Source organism: Pangasianodon hypophthalmus, chromosome 14 (genome assembly GCF_027358585.1).
Source record: "Pangasianodon hypophthalmus isolate fPanHyp1 chromosome 14, fPanHyp1.pri, whole genome shotgun sequence".
NCBI lineage: Eukaryota > Metazoa > Chordata > Actinopteri > Siluriformes > Pangasiidae > Pangasianodon > Pangasianodon hypophthalmus.
The window spans coordinates 10,277,030-10,297,819 of record NC_069723.1 but is presented as its reverse complement, the minus strand read 5'-3'; the positions used below and the strand labels follow the sequence as shown (position 1 = coordinate 10,297,819).

General features: G+C 37.2%; 2 protein-coding genes across 4 annotated transcripts; one reads left to right on the top strand and one right to left on the bottom strand.

The window, feature by feature from the left end:
• The first annotated feature begins 2,022 nt into the window (after window positions 1–2,022).
• Window positions 2,023–6,426, top strand: LOC113533081 (cytochrome c oxidase subunit 7A2, mitochondrial). The gene is made up of 4 exons (XM_026924926.3): window positions 2,023–2,180; window positions 5,833–5,919; window positions 6,092–6,176; window positions 6,267–6,426. The coding sequence occupies exons 1-4, from the start codon at window positions 2,166–2,168 to the stop codon at window positions 6,326–6,328; spliced, it is 249 nt and encodes an 82-aa protein (XP_026780727.1). The 5' UTR covers window positions 2,023–2,165; the 3' UTR covers window positions 6,329–6,426.
• Window positions 6,427–10,275: 3,849 nt separating this feature from the next.
• Window positions 10,276–19,578, bottom strand: chp2 (calcineurin-like EF-hand protein 2). Of its 3 annotated transcripts, none has more exons than XM_053239819.1 (8): window positions 19,355–19,578; window positions 17,535–17,579; window positions 15,373–15,445; window positions 15,218–15,298; window positions 13,910–14,034; window positions 13,733–13,794; window positions 12,240–12,362; window positions 10,276–11,377 (listed from the first exon to the last, which is right to left on the bottom strand). In XM_053239819.1, exons 1-8 carry the CDS (start codon window positions 19,419–19,421, stop codon window positions 11,324–11,326), a joined length of 630 nt encoding a protein of 209 aa, XP_053095794.1. In that variant the 5' UTR covers window positions 19,422–19,578; the 3' UTR covers window positions 10,276–11,323. The 3 variants fall into 3 exon arrangements, with proteins under 3 accessions (XP_053095794.1, XP_053095795.1, XP_026780747.1); XM_053239820.1 differs by having other exon boundaries at window positions 17,535–17,659; window positions 19,355–19,485; XM_026924946.3 differs by lacking the exon at window positions 17,535–17,579 and having other exon boundaries at window positions 19,355–19,570.
• Between the last annotated feature and the right edge of the window lie 1,212 nt (window positions 19,579–20,790).

The window sequence follows — 20,790 nt, the reverse complement described above, 5'->3', positions numbered from 1 at the left end:
TTGCTCCATGGTCCAGTTCTGATGCTCACATGCCCATTGTAGGTGCTTTCGGTGGTGGACAGGGGTCAGTCTGACTGGTCTGCACAGCCCCATGAACTGTGTGTTCTGACACCTTTCTATCATAGCCAGCATTAACTTTTTCAGCAATTTGTTCTACAGTAACTCTCCTGTGGGATCGGACTAGACAGGCTTGCCTTCGCTCCCCATGTGCATCAATGAGCCTTAGGCACCCATGACTCTGTCACTGGTTCACCGGTTGTCCTTCCTTGGACCACCTTTGGTAGGTACTAACCACTGCATATTGGGAACTCCCCACAAGACCTGCCGTTTTGGAGATGCTCTGACCCAGTCATCTAGCCATCACAATTTGGCCCTTGTCAAAGACGCTCAGATCCTTACGCTTGCACATTTTGCCTGCTTACAACACATCAACTTCGAGAACTGACTGTTCACTTGCTGCCTAATACATCCCACCCCTTGACAGGTGCCACTGTAATGCGATAATCAATGTTATTCACTTCACTTGTCAGTGGTTTTAATGTTAAGCCTGATCAGTGTACGTATACATATAGGCTCACCCAAACTGGACAGCTGAAGAAAAAAAATCACCTTATTCTAGTCTTCAACTGTCCAGTTTCTGAAATACTCAAACCAGCCCTTCTGATATCATCATCCATACCACATTTAAAGTCACAGAGATCACGCTTTTTCTTCATTCTGACGTTTGATGGGAACATTACCTGAAGCTCTTAACCTGTATCTGCATGTTTGTTTGTTTTTTTTGCATTGCACTGCAGCCACATGTTTGGCTGATTAGATAACTGCATGAATGAGAGTCATGGGAAAAAAGAAGGTACACCCTCCTTCAATTCTATGTTTTTATTTGTCAGGGTCTAAATAACTTAAAAGTAAACCAGCATTCATTCATCTTTGGTAACTACTTTATCCTGTTCAGGGTTATGGTGGATGTGGAACCAATCTGAGGAACACTGTGCATGTGGCGGCAAAACAACCTTGTTGGGCCACCAGATCATTATACACACACATTCACACGTTCATACACACCTAGAGGCAATTTAGTGTAATTAATCAAGGTGGCAGGAACCCGGAGAACCGGATGAAACCCAGGCACACATGGGGAGACCTGCAGACCTCGACACAGCCAGTAAGATAAGTTCAGGATTGAACCAGGGACTCTGGAGTAGGTCAAATTGTATCTGATAATTTCAAAATAAACTGATATTATTATCTTTGTCTTTTACATGTCTGGATGTCGTGTAACTTCTTTTGGCTAGTCAGTGAGGCAAAACTCACTTCTGGGTAAGAAAATGGATATAACTGTGTAATAATAGAATTTTGTAGCATAACTGATGCAGTGTATAAATATGATTGTCATTCTGGATATAAACAAGTCATAAGTTTGCCTTTGTTCAAGTCAGTTTGTCTATGCTCTTTTTAAAGTGTAAAGTTTTTGTCTTGGACATGTTGGAATCAATTATCTTTACTGTAAACATATCATTATAATTACATGCCTTTATCAACCTGATCAAAATGATTGGCTTGGTAAAATGCAACTCATGTTCAGCAAATTAAAAGCTATTCTGAAACTGGTCATACAATCACTTACAATGTAAATAATATAAATAACTGGTAATTAAAAATAATTTTCCAAACAGAAGTCAGAACTTTCATACTGAAGTTTATTTTTGAGGCTTCGGCTAACATTCACTTCTCTGTTTCACACCACAAAAATCACATGACTGCTGTATTTTAGTGCACTTTGCAGTTTCACTTAGCCATGGCAAAGTTGGCTTATTGCTTAACAGTAAATTCAAAGAAGTATCCAAAGTGGAATATTCATGTAAAAAGACGTTTGTTTATTTGGTGTTTTAATCCACATAGGAGAAACTATTTATTAGAACAATAATAAAAAGTACAAATAACAGCCACATCTATGACTAGGAGCATTTTCTTCTCTTTATATTTGCTCATACTTTGTAAAACATGCACACCATGTGGAGCAGAGCTTAAAGCCAGATGTAGTTTGTTCTCTCCTGTACACCATACTTGGCACCTGTTCAAGAGCTCTCTGGTTTATGTGTGCGCGTCCTTGTATGGCCCCACGCTAGACAAGCAGCAGGACGTTTCGCAGAGAACAGTCGAACATGAGACACTTGCTGGTAACTACTTTTGCATTCTTTCCACAATATCGTGTTTTTGGCTACAAGACTGTATTTATTCTGTAAACGGTTCAGGAAAACCATTTTTTAAATGGAACTCGTTCATGTAAACAATCCAATAACAGCTTGACCTCTGTACTTCTTGTATCTGTCTAAGGGGAAGTGCAACAAGATGTTGGTTTCTGTCTCCTGGACTGACAGTCTGTTTAATAATCTGTTGTAATCTTCAGGAATTTAGTCTTGTTACTTAAAAAAAACAGGCAGCAGGTATAGAGGAAATGTGTTGGCCAGAAATAACCTTTGTCAACTGATACTGAGGGAGCTGCTGTATAAGGAAGCCATGCACTGTATAAAGGTTTGCTAAAGAAAGTCTTAAATCAGACAACTTAGTGTCATCTTAATTTGCTCTCTTAAGTCAAACAAGCTTGTATATAAGCTCTCTTAATATACAAAAGATGTTTTCATAAGCTAAACATGCATCCCATGCATTCCCTGATCCGCTGGAGATTGTAGATGTTTCCTCATGTGGATCTATTCTCAAATCGCAGAAAGAGTAAAAAAAGAGGTCACTTCAGTGTCACTGACACACACTCCTGCTTAAGCCCGTGTACATGTGGAAACACACATACGTTATGGACATCGTGAACTTCTCTGTCCCACCCCTATCAGTGAACTGTGCTCTGATTGGTCTGTGAACACGTTGCACAGTCCCAATAGGCTAAAAACACATCCGACTCCATTTTCACTTGCACATTTGACCTTGGCCAGCATAACACTCACTGTAGGACTGATTAATGTGTAGTAAACAGGTGACTCACACTACACTTACTGCTGAACTCGAATGAGAACTGGTTTGTGAAATATAATGTTATCACATTTTGGTGCAAAAGCAACAGAAGCTTCACACTGTCTATAATCTTGCTAAGTTTAATATAGGGTCACTTCTTTGCATAACCTCAGAAGAGCTTATCTGGAGTTTTAAAATAATCTTTGAACATGGTTAATAACAGCATCTTGTGTGTTTTTGGGATCCATTTTAGGATCAAGACTTGTATGTAAGAACACAGCGCAAAAAAGTAACAAGGACAGTTTTTGTTGTTATGGCTCAGCACCAGCACACTGGAGGTCATATGAAACACTACGTTAAAGCACAGAACATAATGTAATGTCAGGGCATGTTTTGTTTTTGTTATTCTTTATATACACTCACCGTCCACTTTATTAGGAACACCTGTACATATGCACATTCATGCAGTTATCTAATCAGCGAATCATGTGGCAGAATCAGAATGGGGAAAAGTGTGATCTCTGTGACTTTGATTGTGGCATGGTTGTTGGTATCAGATGGGCTAGTTTGAGTATTTCAGAAACTGCTGATCTCCTGGGATTTTGACACACAGCAGTCTCCAGAGTTTACACAGAATGGTGTGGAAAACAAAAAACATTGAATGAGCCACAGCTCTGTTAGTGGAAATGCCTTGTTGATAAGAGAGGTCAGAGTAAACCAGATTGGTTCGAGCTGCCAGGAAGGTTATAGTAACTGAAATAATCACTCTTTACAACCGTGGTGAGCAGAAAAGCGTCTCAGCATGTACAAAACATCGACTTTGAGGTGGATGGGCTACAACAGCAGAAGACCACATTGGGCAGTTAGAAGATTAGAAAAAACTGATCTGGTCCTTTTCCAACTCTAGAGACTGTTGTGTGTCAAACTCCCATGAGTTCAGCAGTTTCTGAAATACTCAAACCAGCCTAAGTGGTACCAACCACCATGCCGTGGTTACACTGACTGAGATGACATTTTTCTGATGTTTGATGTGAACATTAACTGAACCTCTTGACCTGTATCTGCATGAATTTTTGCATTGCGATGCCACACACACACACACACACACACACACACATATACATATATACATATATATAGCTGTGCAGCCATGTAGCCTGACATTAACATCCCACCAGTGAGCTATTCAACAAAGCAAAGTGTGGGAGTTACTGTTTTGTCAGCTGTGTTGACCTTACAACACAAAAGGACTTTTTTCTGGAACTGGAATTGTTCACATTTAAAGAGACTTAACTGTATTTTTTTTTCCGCTAGGATTGTTTTTATTATATTTATACTTTATGCTTGATCTCCATCAGATCTAGGATCCCGTGCTCTCACCGGGATCATCAGGAGGGAAGTTCATCTGGTGCAAAACCTGTGCCAAATCAAACTTGCAGACCAATGAGCTACTGTGGAGACCCCTAACAGAAGCAGCTGAAAGAACAACATATTCATACTTTGTTATATTTATTTATATTTGCAAGCATAAATGATTTTTCTGTAAAAGAGTTTAAGTGAATATAAAAAAAGCTGTGGTTTTGTACAAGTCATGCTTTTAGCTTTTCCTGTATTTTTAAGTGAAGTGCTTCAGATAAAGAATCATTTTAAAGAATCATTTTAAAGCTTTGAAGTAGGTTTTAAAGAAAAAAATATCACGAGTATCGATATCGGATGATAGATGATACTTGAGGTTTTTATATCAGTATCACTATCAGAAAAGAAAAAGCATTATTGTGATTCTGATTTCTCCAAATGTTCTAAAGTCTAGAAAATTATAAATTTCTCTGTTTCAATCATGACACACAAAAATTACTTGAGCTCCCACTTGCGGAGAATCTTCCACCCGTTAAACGTGAGTAAATTACAAACCTGGCCAATGGTTTAAATCTAATAAAATAATAATGATATAGACATCACATGACACTGGGTATATTTCATACTGAAGGTGATGTCTATCAGCTGCACACTTCTGGCAGTCTTCACCTGTACAGGTGTTCTTTTTTTTAAGATGCTGTAAATGTTTCCTAGTAGTGAGTGGGCTATATATAAAATGATTGCTCTGAACATTGCTCTAGAACAGGATCATCAAGTGGTGACCCACAGAAGGATCCTAATACTTCCTCCAACATCTAAGTTCCAGCAACTTTAAAATTATGTTGAATCTGTACAAGGGGTTAAAGTATCAAATATGCTCTGACTATCAAGACCAACTGTAACATTTAACAACATATAAGCAATAATCTCTTGTGCTAAAGATGTGTGTGTGTGTAGTCATGCAAACAGTCAAAAATTCTATGTTAGCTTATTAGTGTTAGGCCAAGGTCTGTCCTATACAGTATTTGCTCCATGAAAGTGTAGTCTCTGGTCAAGAACGCCAGATCATTAGCCTAGCTTAAATTAAACAGAATTAAACAAATCCACAAGATGGCCATGAATTATTTCCTTTTGTATTTCTAGCTCTCCTGCTACAGGTTTGGGTCCCATAATTACAGTGAAGGGAAATCTTAATGGTACAGCCTACAAAGAGATTTTAGACAATTGTGTGACTCCAACTTTATGGCAACAGTTTGGGGAAGAACCATATATGGGTGTGATGGTTGGGTGTCCACATACTTTTGACCATACAGTGTACAATAAAATCTATATTTGCTTGGGGGAGTTTTTCCCCTAAGATCATTAGGCCCAAATGTCTCATGCTGGCTTATAACAGGACTAAAAATTGGTACTTGTCTAGTGAGGCATCTAACAGTAATTTTACCATGTTGACTGGAATATACCATACATTTAATATAAATAAAAATACTTTGTGTGAAATTTCTGCAGAGCCTTCAACGAGTGGCCACCAAGGCCTTCAGTACAACAGCCAGGCAGATGAAGAACAGGGTTCCAGAGAAGCAGAAGCTTTTCCAGGTGAGCAGCAAGTTGAAAGGAAACACACTTTCGTCAATTGATAAGCTGTACACTTGTATAGAACTCTTTCCAGTTTTGAGCTCAATCCAGTATATATGTAAATAGTGTCTATAATGTAGTGTAGGAGAGGAAACATGACTGCAACACATTTAACGAATCATGTGTTTTTCAGGAGGACAATGGTCTGCCTGTCCACATCAAAGGGGGAAGCACTGATATGCTACTCTACCGAGTAACCATGACCCTTACTATTGTTGGTAGGATAAGGAATCATTATTCAAATCTCTGAATCCAGTCTGCAGCTCTAGCGCATTATTGCTAAATCTCATCTGTCTGGTTCTGTTTAGGCACTGGATTTTCCTGTTACTGGCTTCTGGTGGCCTCGATGCCCAGACGCAAAGCTGATTAAGAAGAGGCTCTGAAAGAACTGTTCATGTGTCATATGAATTCAGTTAAAATAACTTTCATGTTGTACAGACAATTCTGATTAAAGAACATCTTGATGTATAGTGTGTATAAAATAAATGCTGACACTGTGCTTCTTTCACACACCAGTACTAGGGCCTTCACATAACACAACAGTAATGAAAAATCAAAGTCTTCATAGCAACTACTGGGCTTGTCTTGGCACTGACTTGGCTGTCACCTAGTGTTCATTTGGGAAAACATAGTTCAACTCAGTGACTCTACATGTGGGTGGATGTTGCCCATTCTTCTGGATTCAAAAGTGAAGCCAAAAGATCTCTGAGGACCTCTAGTGGCTGGCTGCAGTACAATTTTTAACCCATGCCCATGTCAGTTAATGAGACAGGTGGCTTAAATCAGTGGTAAAATTAAATCAATGAGATATCAATGGTCAACTTAAATTTTTAAAATATATCTTCCCAAATTATTTTCAGGAATAGTCTTCTGTCAATTTTACACGCTCATTTGACCATTAACATCTCCCCCAATAAAAGTGCATGGTTGATGAGGTGATTGACATTTTTTTGGACATTATAGTCAAGTTTCATGAACGCACATGCACTTTCCAGCACGGACCTAAAGCTTGACAGTTCTGTAGCAAAGCTATGTCTTGTTCTGCTGTGAACTGTTCTACCAGACCTTCAGCACAGAGTTCTTTGCAGTTTTTCAGGAATGTTGCTCATTTTGATGTCTCGGTGTACGGATATTATATCTAGCAAACCAACATGAGTGGCATAAACCCAGACAGTTGACGCTAACTAAATTTCATAACAATTGATTGTTGACTGTATAATGGTAATGTTAGTCAGTCACATCAACAGAATGAGAGGCGCATAAAAGAACACTTCGCCGTTCAGCTAGATAATTTATTACATGTGTCAGAGCTAGATGAAAATCATGGAGAGCAGCTACTTTTTCCCCTCAAAAATATGCTGTGTTGAGTGTACAGACAAGGACAAATTTGTTGGTACTCATCCACGAAAAAAGAAGAACTCACAATTTTCTCTGAAATAACTTCAAACTGAAAGTAACTGGCATCCATCACTGTTTATTCCATATTCAATAAAAATCAGACTTTGCTTTTGATTTTTGATTCAGCAGAATATTTTAAATAATAAATCAAATGAAAATGCCATGGATAAAAATGATGGGACCCTTAACCTAATATTTTGTTGCCCAACCTTTATAGTATCTGTAGCTCTCAATGAGACTTCTGCACCTGTCAACAGGTAGTTTGTCCCACTCTTCCTGAGCAAACTGCTCCAGCTGTCTCAGGTTTGCAGTGTGCCTTCTCCAGACTGCATGTTTCAGCTCATTCATTAGAGACAGAGCTTTCTGACACTAGGCAGTACGTTTCCCTCCAGAATGCCTTGATAGTCTTGAGATTTCATTGTGGCCTGAACAGATTCAAGGCACCAGTGCCAGACACAGCAAAGTAGACCCAAAACATAACTGAGCCTCCTCCATGTTTCATAGTAGCTATGTTGTTCTTTTCTTTGAAAGCTGAATTTTTTTGGCTGTGAACATAGAGCTGTTGTCACTGGGCAATAATTTAACTCTTTTCACACTTTCTTTGCTTTACTCTATGACACACCAAAGGCATGCAGGTATACATGAGACAATTGCTTTTAATTTCATCACTTTTCAGGAGGAACAAAGCATTGTTTCAATGCGCTATAAGAGTACCAACAAATTTGTCCACATCTGTAAATGCTGGTTTACTAGTATATTTTCAGTTGGTACCTTACATTCACCACTTTTACTACTCATATTACTTTGATTAAAATGACAGATAATGTCAGCTAGCTAGCAAATGATAGCTCACTCACTCATGAGTCAAAGCTCTAAAATCTCCTGACAAGAGTAAAATCAATATGCCTGCAAAAATTATACGACTACAATTTGCATTTTACATATTAATTAATAACGCTATACTTGCTACTTCGAGTTAGCCGGTGCTCATGTTGCACTTCAGGTAATATCAGCGTGCAAGCTCACATATAGTCCATAAGTAATATAGGCGGGTGAGAGACGGACCCACTGCCCACCCGGCCGTATCTACTGTGCATGCTCTGGCTCCAAGGTCTCTACTACACAGACTCAATTTTCACAAGATAATGACTCCTATTTCGACCCAGAAAAGGCTTTAATGGCTTTAATTTGCACAATGGAAGTGAATGGTGCCATGTTGTCCACTCATGTATATAGTCATTGGTTCACCCATTTAGATTCTGAAGTGAATGTGTGATGGGATAACTTTGGATTTAGATCTGTATTCAGAGCTCATTGTGCATAATGAGGATTTAATAACAGCAAAACTGTACACACTGTACTATAGCCGATTGCTTTTATAAGTGTTATTCAGAGAGTTACACAGGAATTAACAGGTGGAGTCTGCTGAAAAAACCTGTTTGCTGAAAACCCATCCATTTGCAGTTCTGACCTTGAATTTAAGCACATTTGTCTTGTGTGATATCGACTCCAGGGAGGAGCAGTATTAAGTCCAGTACCACTATCATTTTTTTCATTTTTTCAAAATTTAGCCACAATAGGTAAAGTTAAAATATGTGTTTTGGGCTGTAAATATACTCAAAAAACTACAGTGGATATTAAACAGTCTACACACTCCTGTTAAAATTGCAGATTTTTGTGATGTAAAAATTAAACCAAGATAATAAATGATAAAAGATGATAAATCATGTCAGATCTTTTTCCAACTTTAATGAGATAAAAACAACCAACAAAATTCAACTGAAAAACAAATCAAAAAGAAAAAGAAAAACCTTACAATAACCTGGTTACACACCTTTTTATAATGGGGCATGTGACTGTGCTCAGAATTAACTAATCACATTCAAACTCAGGTTCAGAGGTAATTGCTACAGGGCTGCTTCTCTTCAGCTGGGACTTAGGCTCTAGTAAGGATAGAGGGAATCATGTATGGCTCCAAATACCAATCGATTCTGGCATAAAACCTGCAAGCCTCTTTTAGACAGCTGAAGATGAAGAACATTTTCACATTCCAACATGATAACAATCCAAAGCACAAATCCAAGGATGGTTTCCGAAGAAGAAGATCAACATTTTGGAATGACCCAGTCAGAGCCCAAATCTAATTCCTATAAAAAACCTGTGAAATGACTTGAAGAGGGCTGTGCACACAAGATTTGCAAGGAAGAGTGAATAATATTGCCAACTCAAGATGTGCTAATTCGGTAGACTAAGTTGGTATTACAAGCATAAGTTGCTTTAAAAAATATTAGTTAAGGGGTGTGCACACTTATGCAACCAGGTTATTGTCAGTTTAGTCTTTTTTTTTGGTTGCTATATCACATTGAAGATGGAAAATGATCTGACATGATTTATCATGTTTTCATCTTTTTTATATTACAAGAACCTGCAATTTGAACAGGGGTGTGTAGACTTTTTTTTATCCACTGTATGTAATGCCATTTGAGGCCAATATTAAATAAATATGACAATTATTTAATTAACAGTATCATTCCTTTGAAGTCCACTTTTTTCACATGGCGGACATCGGAGACGGCATCTTAACGCTTCTCATATTGAGCTGATAATTACAGCTAGGACTACTCATGCAGCAATGTATTGCCAATATGCTAGAATCCTATTGGATGTTTATTCTGAATGCCATGTCATGCCATCTTTTCAATGCTATATTAATGTCTGTGGTTTTTATGTTACATCATATTACATTACTAAAAAAAATCAGCTATGTAGCAGCTGATATATGAAGCAGCTATGTAATCAATCTCTGAACACGAGTAACTTTACCCCCGTAAACATTTATGCAATTTTCATCAACTCTGAATATGGCCCACTGTGCTGTTTCTTCAGATTTTTATTCTGTTTCCAAATACAATACCAATCTAATGGAAGTACAAATGTATTTTTATTTTTCTTTAACAGTTATTAATACAAGTTCCAAAGCTGCATTCATAAACAAGCTTTTGAAACCAATAAATGTGGGTTGTATCCAAGGCTTTTTGTTAATGGTTATACAAAAGCCCCTTTAGATCAGTAGGATTAGTGAGGTAGGCATTAGATACAAATTCATTACACTAAAACTTGGAATAAAGAAGAATGTATACAAAAATGTACATTTAACAACATTAAGTCCAGTTTGGTATTTGTAGTGGCAGGAGTTTTATCTTTATACAAAAATCAAGGTTTACAAGGTAAATACTATTTGTGAGATCACTCTTTAGGATCAATAATCATATACACACTTGCATATGCTTTCTAAGAAGTACTGGTATACACATATTGCATACACTTATTGGTATACACATGCTTTCTGAGAATGCTTTCTTAAGCAGTTGAGAAAAAGTCCTGTAAACATAAGTTTTTCATTATGTAACTCATTTAAATTTTTTTTAACCAAATAATGAGGTAGCTTGACAAAAGCTATGTCTTCTAAACCTCTTGTTAATAAGTAACATATTTGGGGCTGGGCAACATGAAATCCTTATCAAACATGCGGTCATGTATTTAGATATTTTCATGTTGATATTTTTTTCCAGTTTTATAATGGTAGAGCTTTTGGGTCTAGACTGCACTACTCGTTTATATCAGCTTGTGGTTAACTCCAGCTGAAATTTAGTGAAAAGGAGCTACATTTACCCCAGAAACTGTGAGATGCACATAGTAGCTTGTCCAGTCTCAACAAATATAGAAAATCATGCATAGTCACAGTAAAGCCAGTCGAAATTAAATCACAGTCAGACATCAAAACTGCTTATACCAAATATTACACATTCACTTATACATACTCTTCCCAGCTCTGACAGTAGGCCTCATGAATAACTGCATTCCAGTAAATATTATAAAAAAAACATTTTCATGTCTGTGGTGGAAACAGACTATACCTCTGAACACCACACTTAATTCTCAGAGCTTCCTGACAGCTCATCATGCTTTAGCGCAGGAAGCGGATGCTCATCTTGTGGTCAATGTCGACCTTTTCTAGAGACTAATGCAAAAAAAAAAAAAAAAAAAAAAAAAAAGAGCATCAGATATTAGTCCACAACAACATCTTACATGCTAAGAAATCATTAATACTATTTACACCACAGTGCTGTTGAACGCTCAATTCTAACTGGGTAGAAGGTGTTGATTCATTTTCTATAATAGCAGGTCTGACAGTAGCTCTGGCTGGAAGGTTTATTTCTATAACCTTGTTATAATATGTTATCTTTTCTATAGTAACAACTTACACAGGGAGTTTTATGGTGGATACGGCACACAAAACAAATAAAAAAAAACCTTGTAATCATTGATATAGTGAAGTTTTCTATGAGGAGAAGTTTAACATTTATGGAAGGAGTTTTCCAGTGTCAGTGCTATGTAACTGTCCAACTTAAAGCTGTACCTTTATGATTTCTGGCACAGGAAAATCCTCAGAATGGCAGGCTTTGAGGTTTCTCAATAATATACAAGCTACATTCTTACTTATAACGTAAGTGATAACAGGCACTAACTTGTTCTATGGATGATCTGCAACTTAAAATTTAACTAAAAATTGTAATTGTTGGCAAAGTGCTGTATAGTATAAGGGGACTAAACATTTCTGAACATCCTGTTATTGGTAAATAATCAACTTCAAGGTGGTAACACACCTATAATTATTTTACTATAACAACATGCATGTAACTTCTTATTCCATACATATAGTTTTTGTGGGTCTGTGGTAACATTGTATATACAATCTCCAACATAATGTATGAAACAATGTTGTTAAAAACAGCAGCTGAAATGTCCCTGTGTTTCAAAGACTAGATATTAACCATAAAACCACTAACAGTGTATTTGTGGTGCATAATGCAATATTTTACCTTCCGAAACTCTTCAAATGATATGGCATCATCGTTGTCCAGGTCTGCCTCTTGAATAGTGCGGTCTACTATGCATTCCAGTTGTTCTTGTGTTACCTGGCTCTCCAGCATGGCCTGGAGAACCTGCCGGTGATTTTCAGATGTCAATTACTTTGAGTGCACTTTAAGTAAAAGTGAATATCTATTCAACAGTGGTGTATATACTTTAACAACTATTAGTAAACCTTAATAACTATCATTAAACTCAAATACAAGTGACATCATGATAACAGTGGGCCTCATTTATCAATTTGAGTACTAACGGAATATTTGTAAATCATTCGTACAAGCATTTACAGAAGATATTTGTTATTCATGAAAATCCCGTAATTTCAGAAAATGTTCATATCCTACTTGTGCTCCTGAGCGTGCGTACATTTACACATAAGAGGACTAACTAATGTAAATCTCATTTGGTCACCTTGAGTTAATGAAAATAAATAGATAAATAGCTTATATATTTCTATTACATACACAAATTTGGTGAATATTTGTTTATTAGTGAATAAACCCAGTAGTTTAACTAAAGAAATAAAACCCAGTAGTTTAACTAAAGAAATAAAACCCAGTAGTTTAACTAAAGAAATAAAACCCAGTAGTTTATCTAAAGAAATAAAACCCAGTAGTTTAACTAAAGAAATATTAAATATGAAAAAAGTAGAAAAAAAAAAGAAAGCGAGCAAAAATAAATCCATAAATTAAGACAAAAAAGACCAGGCATTCAATTAAGAATGTATAAAAGGAGGATGGGCTGCAATGACACAGATGACGTACAGGTTGGTTCCGTTTGTAATAGCATCTTCTTTTAATGGTGTGCAACACTTTATTAGAGCCAGCACTATGTACCGATAAGTGACCGATCTGGTATGTCTCAAGCTGCAACATGCCATATACTGCCTAGTGTGCTGCATCCTCAGTTGACTTCCTACCCACCTGCTTTTCCAACATGGCATCGTTGAGGGCACATTAGTGTGCAAGCAATTTCTAGCCGACAATCGTCAAGACACATTGCATTGATTAAAAAGGAATTAGCATTTTTGCTGCGCGACGTGCTTGGTTTCCATGATCACCTGGGTACAGAATATATTTCTCTCCTTCACCTCACTTAATGCACATCTAATAAGATTTTTCTGTAATTCTGCTCCAGATTTTGGCCTTTTCAGGGGGGTTTTATGCTGTTAAATAATATATATTTTTATTGGCATAGACGCAAGTCTTTTTTGCTGTTTGTGGACGTCACCACATGCAAATCATCTGTGCTGTGCATGCACCTGGCAATTTACAGGTGATTAGTGTTTACTAACATATGCATGTGAGTATGGAGAAAACCAACACTTGCGAAGATTTTGTAAATCGAGCAATTCGGTTTGGCTTACGGAAACATTTACACACAACTTTACTACAAGATTGATAATGAGGCCCAGTGTTCATACAGCATACTCATGTGCACTGACCTGCAAGAGTTCTTGTCTGGAAATCTTGCCATCCTTGTCCTGATCATACAACTGAAAAGCAACTACATAAGCAGAGAATTTAGAGGAGAATTTTAAGAGACACATCAGATACATCAGGACTCAATAAGCTGAAGCAGGATAACATGCTCCTTTTACCAGGAAGTGCCATAAACGTACATTTCAGTTTGTTGATTCTGCTGTTAATAGGGTCAGGCGAGTTGGGCTCTTTGGATCGGTTCTTATCGATGGGACGAAAATGTGCCAAGATCCTTACAAATGATGGGAAGTCCAGCGTTTCCTGTCTGAAAGGGACATTCATTTAGGTCCATCCCCACACATTTTATGGAGAAAAAACATACATATTTGTTAAAAAAAAAAATCAGCCTTTTAGCTAACACCTATCATTTGTAACAATTCCTGTACAAAAGATGCAGTAGAGAAAACTTCTGTAGTCATAAAGAAATAACAGTTTGGTTGAGTCCACAGGTTAATAGTTCGAGGGCACAAAACAAGTATCTCATAGCCATGAATTACTTTGTTGTGGCAATGAATTTTGTGGGCATGTACATGTCTTGCAGTTAATTATTTGGTGGGAATGGGCAACAAAATCTATTCATTTGGAGAATTTGCTTAAAGTGGCGCATGCTAGTGGTATATCCATGTCACAATCCCAGTGACAAAAAGACAGTGACAGTCTTTTTGTGTCGTTCCAAGATTAAAGTGTAATATTTCTGAACAGCTTCATGCTTAGGTTCAAAATACAACAGTTACCAAGAGTTAAGTCATGGCCACACCTATTATAAAAAATAACCACCATGTAACCTCAGCTCTGTACTTTACCCCGTGGTGCGGTTTGTTTGGGCAGGTGAGACCACAGTAATCGCATTTGGGTGCAGCCCAAACCGCAGCGAGAAAGCAATTCAACCCTGAATGGACCCAGCGGCTGGAAGTGAACCAAACATGCTGTGTATTTCGTTTTCTGGGTGACATTTGACAAACTGAGCCAAACTCAGCCAAAAAACAGGCTCTGTGTTCTCAGTGCTCGGATTATTTAGGTAATTTATTTGATCACTTGCCATATTTCTGACCATTGAATGAAAGAGTTTCACAAGTATGTTTGCAGCCTAACACGTCCCCTCAGCCAGCATTATTTTGCTTTTTGGTTTGTTTAGGTATGTGCATTCTGAAACCAAAACTAACCAAATAGCAAATAAGCCAAAAGCATCAGTTTTGTTCTGTTTGGACTAACAAATAAGAAGGTGCCCTTAATAATTAATTTGTCAGTATCTCTGTATTATCAGACTAGGATTTTAGTTACAATTGTGTACCACTTGGGTAGCTTTATGACTAATGAGACCTATAAATGAGTTGCCCAGTTGTAATATCTTTTACAAACAAACCAAAACTGTGGTGTTGTTTTTTTTACATGGCAAATATATCAGTTGCAGAAGCAATGCTTATTAAGCCATGATAAGCTGCTCTTACCCTGAAGAGAAGAAGGCCCCTATTATTCTGTCACATATGGGATTCATGGCCAGCTCCTTTATGGCTTCAAAGTCCTGTGCACTTTGAGAAAAGTAGATTAATGAGACTTTGGCCAACTAATTACTAACTAAATAAATGAATCTGAAGCATCTTACCTAAGATGACCCTTGTTGTCTTTGTCCAGAGATTGGTAACGGTCATATAGACGAACAAGGTGTGCACGAGTGACTGCAAGAAATACAGGGCACATTTCATACTGACTTCTGATGACAGGCTTCATTTAATAAGTGTACACTCAGGTGCCAGTTTATTACATACACCTTGACTGAATCTACACTTACTAGCCATTTTTCATAAAATGTACTTTGTAACAGGGATGCGAGGAAGCATTTTGCATTGAGGGTGCTGGAATTTTAAGCAGCACACATGTAGTGTGAGCTATGATGTCACACCCAAACAATAATCAAATCATTTTTCTTTCAACAGAGAATGTGTGCTGATTACAATGCTATATATATAACAGTGTGGTTAAATTACTGAATCAGAAGGTGTTTAATTACCTAAAACAGCACCGCTATCACAATAATTATAACTGTTACATAAATTATAGGTTTATATTAAGGTGCTCGCTCTAACACGTTATCATTCCTATAGTAACAGCTCCTTCAGATAATCTAAGCCTAATAATGAACAGATTTAAAAATGTGTTTAAAAATGTAAAAATTATTTAACAAAGAAAAGTGTATAATCATTGATATTTAAAAAGTTTCCAGACATAGAGGTTATTGATTATGTTATAATAGCTACATACAGTCACCTGGAGCTACTTTATTTCCTCACTCGAAGTTAATGTGACAAAAAAAAAAAAAAAAGGACATTCCATAAAAAGCGTGTTGTTCATTAATAAATTAAAAATTGTAATTGTTGGTAAATCGCTGTGGTATAAAAATACTATCTCTGACATACAAACTCAAAAACTACTCAAACTACTCAATGTAAAGTTTGTTTATTTCTTTTTGTTTATCTATACACTGATCAGCCATAACATTATGACCACCTGCCTAATATTGTGGTGGTCCCCCTTTTGCTGCCAAAACAGCCCTGACCTGTCGAGGCATGGACTCCACTAGATCCCTGAAGGTGTGCTGTGGTATCTGGCACAAAGACGTTAGCAGCAGATCCTTTAAGTCCTGTAAGTTGCGAGGTGGGGCCTCCATGGATCGGACTTCATGTCCAGCACACCGCACAGATGTTCGATTGGATTGAGATCTGGGGAATTTGGAGGCCAAGTCAACACCTTTGTCTCTCTTTGTCGTATTCTTCGAACCATTCCTGAACAATTTTTACAGTGTGGCAGGGCGCATTATCCTGCCGAAAGAGGTCACTTCCATTAGGGAATACTGTTGCAATGAAGGGGTGTACCTGGTCTGCAACAATGTTTAAGTAGGTGGTATGTGTCAAAATAGCATGAATGCCAGGACCCAAAGTTTCCCAGCAGAACATTGCCCAGAGCATCACACTGCCTCTGCCGGCTTCTTCCCATAGTGCATGCTGGTGCCATCTCTTCCCCAGGTAAACGATGCACACACACCCGGCCTTCCACATGAAGTAAAAGAAAATGTGAATTATCAGACCAGGCCACCTTCTTCCATTGCTCCGTGGTCCAGTTCTGATGCTCACCTGTCCATTGTAGGCACTTTTGGCAGTGGACAGAGGTCAGCATGGGGTCAGTGAGTGAGAGCTGGTTGCTAATATTAGATGGTATGGTTAAAATCTATATCTACCACTAGTTTGACAGCAAACTATTAGGGATGAGCAATGCATTATATCACAAGGTCTCATTGATGGCATAATAAAATCTGAAGTGTGATGTAGAGCAAAGTATGTTACACACACGCACACACAGATTTACTTAAAGGCAGATAAGCAGCAGCATTTGTGAGTCCTTTTCTTTTTTTGCTTTTAGGTGATTCAAGTCTCTAATGATCTACTGGATTCATGCTGTCTTTCTTCTGAATACTAAACATGGTCAACAGAAAAGTCGTAACTACTTTGTCCTAACCAAAAAAAAGTTCTGTTGTCTGTCCTTTTGTGCACTTTTTCACTTTGACTAGACAATGTGTGTTTACTGTATCTAATTTCTACTTACGTTTCTCCTCCTAAGGCATTTTGCAGGAAAAAAGGATAATGGAGTAAATAATCCACTTTCATTACACATGTGACTCGTGACTTTATTTCACATGCACCTTCTCAATCATGAAAAACATCAGGCCAAATGGAGATCACATCTAGAAGGTGTTTCCCTCTGATTACTCACCTGACATGACCGTCACTGATAGGCTGCATGAATCTACAGTCTGGGCTAGAAAGAAATCAGCCCCAGCTTCAGTTCTTCATACCAATCTGCACACTTTTCTTACAATCGTCAGTGGTGCTGTTGAGCTTGGTTCCACAAAAGTCCAAAATAATTGGTAGATATAATGTAGGCTTACGTTTATATTTACATATAAAGTATTTAAAAATACTTATATATTTATATAGAATTTATATACTAATACATATATTGTAACTCAATCATGGACTTAATTATTTCTTGCTATATGTACAAACTTTGAGTTTTCAGAGGAAAGTCATAACCTTTTCTGCTCTATGAGGAAATAAAATTGTTCTTCTTCTGTTTAGTTGTCCTGTTAAGCATTTAAGTTGTGCTGTTAAGCAAATTATAAAATGGCAGTAGTTTTACTCTCATACATTATTCATTACAAGTGTAATCCTTTTGAAACTTGTCACACTTTTCTCTGCATAATTTTGGCACAATATCAGTGCTAGTTTTCTTCTAACAAGAAAAGATCTAAAACATTAATAATATACTGCATGTACAGTATATGCAATAATTCAATGCAGTAAGACATTGAAGTTCTCTTTGCTTGGAATAGAACAAGGTACACAAAACAAGAAAAAGCTATAATAAATTCAAAATTATGATGAATATTAATTTCTGGAAACGCTTTACATTTTATAATAATATATACAACATACATGCAAAAGGGATACATATTCTAGTTAAGGAAAGTCTGTAGTTTTCAAAACTATATACAGAATAGACAGAATAATTACTCTTCCCTTCTAGCCCAGTTACAGCAGCCACTCCTGCAGTCAGTCGCTATACACCTGCATAGTTATAATGTATACAGCATAGATATAATGTAAGTGTACCTAAAAAAAACTGGACTATCTACAAGTGAGCAGTACACAGTGTCTTTACTTGTACACTATATGGCCAAAAGTTTGCGGACACCTGACCATAACATTCATGCAACATGCACTTGATGAACATCCCATTTCAGATTTAGTCCCAATTTGCTGTTATAATAAACTCCACTCTTCTGGGAAGGCTTTCCACTCCATTTTGGAGCGTGGCTGTGGGGATTGTGCCACAAGAGCATTAGTGAGGTCAGGTACTGATGTCTGGCGAGGAGGTCCGGAGTGCAGCCAGTGTTCCAGTTCATCCCAAAGGTGTTCAGTGGGGTTGAGGTCAGGGCTCTGTGCAGGACACTCGAGTTCTTCCACTCCAACCTTGGCGAAACATGTCTTCATGTGATAATGACAATGTGCACAGCGGCACAGTCACGCTGGAATATGTTTGGGCCTCTTAGTTCCAGTGAAGGGAAACTGTAATTCTACAGCATACAAAGACATCCTGTACAATTGTGTGCTTCCAAATTTGTGGCACCAGTTTGAGGAAGAACCACATATGGGTGTGATGGTCAGGTGTCTGCAAACTTTGGGCTATACAGTGTGCTTGGATTTAAACCACTTCCAAATGATTAAAGTGACTGCTGTATCACCTGCTCCAGTCTCTCCAGCACTTCTCTACCAACTCTCTCTCTCTCTCTCTCTCTCTCTATGTCTCTCTGCCCCTTTTCGAGCACAACAAAAGGCTCCTTGTCAGAACAAGCTTTAATAACAAAAGCTCAAGCTTTGTTAAAATATCAGAAAAAAGCATTTCCTCTTAAAATATTTCTTAAAAATGAGTTATCCTGCAGGAGGCTACAGCTCACAGATATGTAGCTTATACTACAAGCTTTAACGGGGTCAGTCAAATGCTTTATAAACAAACAAACAAACACAACTTACAACCAGTGTCTCGCATTAAATCCTCCGCGTTTGGGATTTTGGCTAGGTCAGAGTTGGTCGAGCCCATTTCATACTCCTGAATTTATCCCAGCTACACTGCTAATGAGTACTTTTTTATAACTAACCGGTTCAGTGCACAAATCACGACCACAGAACGCTAAATTACACCCGAACTGACAAGCGCTCAAGCTTGTGTTAGCGTAATGATTGACGTGGAATGTGACCAATCAGCACAGACGCTTCCAGGTTAAACGTAAGCAGTGGTCACGCCCAATCACGCTCAAACAGACTCTTATCAAAGCAATGGAGGTGCTCGAGCTCATATAAAAGCGCACGCGACGAGGTGATAGCACAATTCCGGAAAAAAAAACCCACAGTTTTAGCAGTCCCTTTGTCTCTACCCCTAAAGAGGACTTTTACAGCCCCCCCAAAAAAAGTGGAAATGACCCTAAATTAACACTGGGTGGCGCCATGACATTTTAAATACACTCTGGTTGTGTGGCCCTGCTGTAGTGCATCATTAGTGGTGTTACAGGAATGTGTTACAGTGGTGTGTTTTGTGATTTTCACCACATGATGCTGAACAGATCAACTGTGTTTAGCTCTGTGATTTCAGATGAATTTCTTAAAATGTGGCTACACCGCCTGGACTGTGTACTGTACATGCTAAGCATATGCTTTATTTTAATCACATTTATTTTAATTTCCTTTCATTGTATATTTTTATTTATAATTTTTTCTGTGCCACTACACATTTTAGTGATTGATTTTACAATTATTTTCCAAACTGTTTATTTTTAATGTAAATGTACATCTGTTTACATCTGCCTGTTTAAGAATGATTATATACCAAGTTTCACAAATTTCTTTGCACAACAATTTTAATTTTTATGTTCAAAATAAGTGCCAGAATATATTATCACTGCCACAATATATTGTGACTATTTACTAACTGGAAGTATTCTACTAACTAGAATAATTGATGCTTTGTGGTTTGTTCTGTAATTAGTTTATCATTCTGTGGTTTCTGTATTCTTTCCAATAGAAACAGATTTTTATACAGTATCTTTACTGTATAAAACATAGCACTAGGAACAGTTGATGACAAAAAATATATAAAGTTATATTTACATTTGTATTTACATATAAAAGTATTTTTATATAAATACAAATATTTATATATTTATTTAAAATTTATATAGAAAAAATATATTGTAACTCAAGCGTGGACTTAAATATTTCTTGCTATAAGTACAAACTTTGAGTTTTTAAAGAAAAGTCATAAACTGTAAAAAGCTATAATGAATTCAAAATTATGATGAAAATTAATTTCTGGTAACACTTTTGGGGAAATCCAGACTTAAAATATGAAATAATAATAATAATAATAATAATAATAATAATAATAATAATAATATACACACAAAAGGGATACA

Coding starts and splice junctions, on each gene's coding strand:
- chp2 (XM_053239819.1), bottom strand. CDS start 19,421: ATGGGCTCGACCAACTCTGACCTAGCCAAAATCCCAAACGCGGAGGAT. Junction 17,580..19,354: donor TTTAATGCGAGACACTGGTT/GTAAGTTGTGTT, acceptor ATTTCTTTCTAG/CCCAGACTGTAGATTCATGC. Junction 11,378..12,239: donor CATTTGAAGAGTTTCGGAAG/GTAAAATATTGC, acceptor TTTTTGCATTAG/TCTCTAGAAAAGGTCGACAT.
- LOC113533081 (XM_026924926.3), top strand. Junction 5,920..6,091: donor AGAAGCAGAAGCTTTTCCAG/GTGAGCAGCAAG, acceptor TGTGTTTTTCAG/GAGGACAATGGTCTGCCTGT. Junction 6,177..6,266: donor CATGACCCTTACTATTGTTG/GTAGGATAAGGA, acceptor GGTTCTGTTTAG/GCACTGGATTTTCCTGTTAC.